The following is a 6,238-nucleotide window of genomic DNA, read 5'->3' on the forward strand; positions in this document are numbered from 1 at the left end:
CTTTTATAGACCAGCCAGAATCCTTTTCTGGAAACTCTTCCATTTTTTCCATGATGATGTACCTGATATTATCTATAAACGATTGAGATAAATCATTGGTTTGATAGATGGTATGATTTTTTGTTCTAAAATATTTCACCGCAGTGTTTTCTTCGTTACTTTTCTAAATAACAAACTCGGCTATTAGATCAGTATTCACCTTGGTAGCACTGTATCTGTTGAGAACTAGCTTGATTTGTGTCTCAAATACAAGACGTGCTACATTGTTGTAAGAGATGATGTCAGCGATTGGTGATAATTCCAATGCGAATTTGCTCTCTCATCTAACTATTGTTATAATGCTCCGTAAATCTCAAAAAGTCATCGAGTCTAATTTGAATAAAGAGAAAATGACTCATGTAGCTCAGACATCTTTGCCTCTACGATCTGTTCAAGTCAGCATGCAACGAAAACAGACGAAGTGTTGGATAGCTTCCTTTAAGATATCAAGCCATCTTATATAACCGTTAGGCTCGACGTCTTTCAGCCTCACCAACTTCCAAAGCTGCTTCGCCGTCTTTGAGTAGTAGTTCTGCTGGAGTTGTGCTGTTTTAATGAGCTAAAGCTAATGAGCTCTGAGAGCTTCGGCTCAACCTGTTATTCCAAAAATCGCGTCTTCGCAGCGACCCAATGATGATGGCGCCGTAAGCTGGAATTAGAGTTTGCGTCTGCGCAATGAGTTTGCGGTTTGCCGGCGCCGAAAATTTGGCTATAAAAGGAATTGGAAGACCTTTTTCTTGTAGTAGAAGCAGCAGTAGCATCAGCGGAACTGCACCTTCCGAGATGAAATACATCATTGATATGCAGTGTTTCCAAGCTCCAGCAGGTGAATTTATCTTGAAGGAGCTTGCTTTAGTTCCTGTTAAATGCAATGCTTTTCCCAAGGTGTACTGCTTTTTACTGCTTAAACCACTCAATAAAATATCTCTTTTCTTTCAAAACGCCAATAAGTGGATTGAAAAAACGCATTACGGCATATCTTGGTGAGCGGAAAACATTCCATATACGGAACTTACTACGGTGCTGCAATTAAATTTGCTGTTTTACGAACAGGTGCACGTCAAGGATGCACAAAAAGTAAACTGGTTCAGCCAATAAATGCGTGGAATGTATGTAATTATGATTTTAAAGGTGTTTGATTAATTTACTAATAGATGCAACGTTGTCTTTTTTTCTTTAGAGATCAGTTGTAGACATGGAAGCTAACGTGGGTTTTCCATCCCTTAGCAGTCTTTCTAGCGATGGTATGACATTTTGTGTATATCATCGCAACTGAAAATGCAGCTCTCTTCCGGTGTGTGTATTACAGAATGTCGAAAAGCTGTTGAAATGGATGCTGAACAAGGAGGAGGATCAAACAAGGTGGAGTTGTTTTCAACGTGACTGTCCTCTTCATGACCGATGCCGCACTGATACCTTAAGCACTGATTTCATGGGGGTCGACAAAACTGACCACTAACACGTTTCTTGTAAAGAATAAAAAGTAAAAAATTAATTGGAGGGGTATATTTAAAAATTAAATGTATGGTTGTGCCTCACAGATAGTAGCTGGGTTAGAGCTACTATCAAAAAAGATATAAAACGAATTCGAATTCTAACACACTGTCTAAATGAATTTTCAAATCGAGCGCCTATAATAAAACTCCATTTAAAAAATTCAAATTTTTAATTGCACGTCAAAGTCAAACGTATTTTCTAATATAAATTTTCAAATTACGCGCTTATAATAAAACTGTAGGAACTTGTCCTACTGATGATACGGACACTAGGTGGCAGAATGAATAACAACGCCACTGGAAGCAGTCGCGGCAACCGCGAGGCTGCTTTTCTATCCATGCTCTTTTCCAGTTCAAGCGACATATCTGAAGCACACACACCTCTTCACGTACTCTCTCTGATGTTATCAATCAGCGTGCAAGTATTTATCTTTATTAACTGAGGGATTGATTGATTGATACTTTTTATTCGCTATAGAAGCAAAATAATAATTACAATTTATATACAATATATGTCAATATATACAACAATTACGTTATTTTTACAATTATACTGTATCACAAGGTATCACAAAATTATCACAAATGTTGAGATATTTCCTTAATCAATAAATTCTAAAGTCTATAAGCAAATGACATAGAAGAAACAGACTTGTAACTAGACAGACTAGATTTTGACTAGTATTTATGTAATTAATATTCAAGAGGAACTCGTTAGTATTTGTCGCTACAGACTAGCTTGTATATGTCTTAAAACTTAAAAGTATTGCAGCCAAAAAAATTCTTATGTTTTCACTCCTGATATTTGATGATTTTATTTTATTAAATTTCTGATCTTAGGAGTTATCCCTGTTACAGGGATAACTCATCATTGCAGCCAAAAGTTTATTTAATATTAGCTTACGTTATCGAACACTGAATTATACAAATAAATATTTTACATTATAAACATATAAATTATACAAGTACTTATAGACTTCTGGTCGAGAACTCGGACGGAAAAAACGCATGTGACGTAAGCTAGCAATCCAAGTAGTGATATTGAGATAAAAAATAGAATAAATAATCAAAAAGTGAATTGGCAAGACGAGCTGGAGGATAATTAACAAATAAAAGATAAAGAAGTGGAAGGTAAGGGTAAGCAAGAAGAGGATGAGTGCAATTACGAAGAGCAACAAAAATGAGATTATAGTGGCAGCAAACAGGAACGAGGAGACGAGTGATAGAGAGCAAACGTTGACAAAGCGGGGCCGGGGCAGACCAAAGAAAATAGAAAACGAGAAGAAGGATAGCAGTAGGAAAAATGATATAAGAACGTTCATGCAAAGGGAGAAAGAAAGTAAGGAAATCGGTTTTGCAAAAAGCGACAAATTAATACAATCGCCGTCGAAGAAGGCAGATGAAATGATGTACGGTATCGTGGGAAAAAAATTACAGCGAAAGAATCGAACAGACAGGGAAAATAGAGGTCGACGACGACGAAGTAACTGAGGAAAACGAACAAGAAGAGGAGGGGAGCGAGAAAGATGGTGAAGAAAAGAGAGGAGAAAATTCGGCAGAAGACAAGAGTGAGAAAACATGGAACGAGCATGAGGTAAAAGATGCACAGAAGCTGAATGGTAAAGCAGGTCAAGACGATAAGGAAGAAAATGAAGCAAGGCGAAAACAAGACCGAGGGACGGATGTAGACACAGGCACGAGCACGGATACGAGCGAGGATGAGAGGAGTAGCGTAGGAGAGGAATTGAAGAAACTACAGGATAGAATGGAGAAGATGGAAGAGCAAAGAAGAATTTATGCACAAGCAGTAGAACTAGCGAAAGAAATGGTAAGACTGGTAGTGGAGAAGTTTGATAGAAAAATGTCAGAGTTGATAAACCAAATGGTAGAAAAGGCGAGAGAGCAAAAAGAGAGGTTGGAGAAGGAAATAGAGAAAATGAATAGATGCGGCAAGAGTAGGAGGGAGGAGAGAAAGGAGACAAACGAGAGCACAAAAAACAAGAGCAATGAAATGCAAGAAGAGGAAACGGCACAACGAGCAGACGACAAGCAACATGTAACCACGGACAAGAGCGGCGTGGACGAAGAGAGAACTAGAAGTGCATAAGCCGGACGCGATGAAATAAACAGAATACGAGTTTGAGATGAAAGAGAGGAGGGATAGGAAGAATAATGTATTTATCAGAGGAGTGAGGACATCGGGAATTAGATGGAAGGAGGAATTGGAAGGAATAATATAATGGGAACTACAAGAAGACAGTTTGATTTAGGAAAGATCTGCCCGTTGAGAGGAGAACTACTTTTTCTAAGTTGAATTAAGAATTACAAATAATAAAAAATTGAAAATTATAAAAGTCATCGCCACTTTTCGGTGAAAAGAAATTCCAAAAACAAATTTCCATAATTTTTTTCAAAATCAATCTCTCGTTGCCCTGTTCCGCATGGTAACTTCATCGTTTAAAAAACCGACATACGAAAGAAGATCCGTAATGAGTTAAAGGTGCCAGGCTGATCGGAGAGAGTAGTGGATGTGGCGATGGTGCGAATTTTGAGAAGAATAACGAAACGGGGGATGAGGCTGGGGGCATGAGGACAGACGAACGCAGTGCGACCTAAGAGAATTGCGGACGCAGACGGGGCGGCCCATCGAGGTTTATTTTGAATATAAAATGAGCAAAAATCTTATCACCGTCGATTTTGGCTCTGAAAAAATTTTGAAAGCAGCAAGTTGTACCTTGAAGGGCCTAGAATGAAAAAGGATACCAATTTTTGCGATTACAAAGTTCGGTGTGATACTTTTTCTCGAGCTCACAGTCAAAAACTGGGAAATTCAGTTTTTCGCTTTCAGGAAGGTCGCGTTGGAAATTGTACGCTCCACAATTGTTTTTCGATCTCGAAAATGTGTTTCCCATTGTATTTTTCATCGCTGAACACGAATCTGAAATGAAATTGTTTCGACAACTTAAAAGTTCGACAAAATTTGATATGCGGAAACAGAAAAAGTCACCCTACTCTTTTCGCGTTTCCTAGGCGCGAGTTTGAAGTCAATTGTCATCACAGCTGTCATGACAATTGCTAACTGTCAAACTGGCAATTTGACTTTAAATTCGGGGTCAACGACAAAAAATACAATGGAAAAAACTTTTTTTGGAAAAAAACATGATGCTTTCAAAATTTTTTTAGAGCCGAAATCGACGGTCATAAGATTTTTGCTCTTCCATGATCATAATAAACCACAGTGCGGACTCAGAAAAGCTGCGAACGGAGCGAGGCTCAAGTAAAAATTCTGATAATGCCGAGGTTTAGGCGAAGAGGGTAGACGTGCGCTTAGCTGCTCGGAGAAAAAGGTCACATATAGCAGAGGCACGGGGAGGAAAAGAAGACGAGCACGGCGAGGCCTTAGAAATAGGCAGGAGAAAGCTGGGACTTGATTAAGCAGGGTACACGAGCACAGTGATGACTAAAAATACGACAAGCGAAGCAACGGCGCTGGGAAGATAGCAGACGAGCCCAGTGCTTTTCGGGAAAAGTCAAAGGAGCCGAGCGCTGGTCTGATGAGGGGGGACAAGCCAAGTGCCGCTCTAAAAAGGAGCGGACGAGACTAGTGTTGCTACGATAAAGGGATATGAGTCCAGTGCGGAAATGTAAAAAGGCAGATTAGCGAGGGCTGCGTCTAAAAGGGTAGACGATCAGAGGGCTGCGTCGAAATTAGACGGACGGTGAAAGGGAGACGTCCAAATAAGACGGACGATCTGAGGGCAGCGTCGAAATTAGACGGACGGTGGGAGGGATTCGTCGAAATTAGACGGACGGTGAAAGGGAGACGTCCAAATAAGACGGACGATCAGAGGGCAGCGTCATGAAAGGCAGACGAGCAGAGGCTACGTCGAAAAGGGCAGACGAGCTGGGGGCTGGGCGGAATAGGGCGGACGAGCGGAAGACAAGGTGAAATGAGACGGACGAGCTGGGCGCTACGTCGAAATGTGACGGACCAGCTGAGGGCGGGTCGTAATAGAACACACGAGCGGAGGGCTGCGTCATGAAGGGCAGACGAGCAGAGGGCAGCGTCAAAATTAGACGGACGGTGGGAGGGATCCGTCGAAATAAGACGGACGGTGGTAGGAATTGGTCGAAATTAGACGGACGGAGAAAGGGAGACGTCCAAATAAGACGGACGATCAGAGGGCAGCGTCATGAAAGGCAGACGAACAGAGGCTACGTCGAAAAGAGCAGACGAGCTGGGGTCTGGGCGGAATAGGGCGGACGAGCGGAAGTTAAGGTGAAATGAGACGGACGAGCTGGGCGCTACGTCGAAATGTGACGGACCAGCTGAGGGCGGGTCGTAATAGAACACACGAGCGGAGGGCTGCGTCATGAAGGGCAGACGAGCAGAGGGCAGCGTCGAATTTGGACAGACGGTGGAAGATATTCGTCGAAATAAGACGGACGAGCTGAGGGCTACGTCGAAATTAGACGGACGGTGAAAGGGAGACATCGGAATAACACGGACAGACTGAGGGCAGCGTCATGAAAGGCAGACGAGTAGAGGGCTACGTCATAAAGGGTAGACGAGCTGGGGCTGGGCGGAATAGGGCGGACGAGCGGAGAGCTGTGTAAAATAGGACGGACGAGCAGACAGCTGTATTCTCGAGGGCAGACAAGCAGAGCGCTATGTCAAAAAGGGCAGACCAGCAGAGATCTAA

The 6,238-nt window shown here is 42.0% G+C and overlaps 1 protein-coding gene across 1 annotated transcript; it reads left to right on the forward strand.

The window, feature by feature from the left end:
* The first annotated feature begins 2,687 nt into the window (after positions 1-2,687).
* LOC131673005 (uncharacterized) lies at positions 2,688-3,642 on the forward strand. The gene is made up of 2 exons (XM_058950636.1): positions 2,688-2,949; positions 2,993-3,642. Exons 1-2 carry the CDS (start codon positions 2,688-2,690, stop codon positions 3,640-3,642), a joined length of 912 nt encoding a protein of 303 aa, XP_058806619.1.
* Positions 3,643-6,238: the final 2,596 nt, after the last annotated feature.

This window comes from Phymastichus coffea, unplaced genomic scaffold (assembly GCF_024137745.1).
Source record: "Phymastichus coffea isolate CEN01 unplaced genomic scaffold, Cenicafe_Pcof_1.1 PCOF00012, whole genome shotgun sequence".
NCBI classification, from domain to species: Eukaryota; Metazoa; Arthropoda; class Insecta; order Hymenoptera; family Eulophidae; genus Phymastichus; species Phymastichus coffea.

What these genes read in the sequence shown, in the direction of transcription:
- LOC131673005 (XM_058950636.1), top strand. Translation starts at nt 2,688, where the DNA reads ATGAGTGCAATTACGAAGAGCAACAAAAATGAGATTATAGTGGCAGCA. An exon ending in GGCAGATGAAATGATGTACG is followed by an intron (nt 2,950 to 2,992) that starts GTATCGTGGGAA and finishes TCGAACAGACAG; the next exon opens with GGAAAATAGAGGTCGACGAC.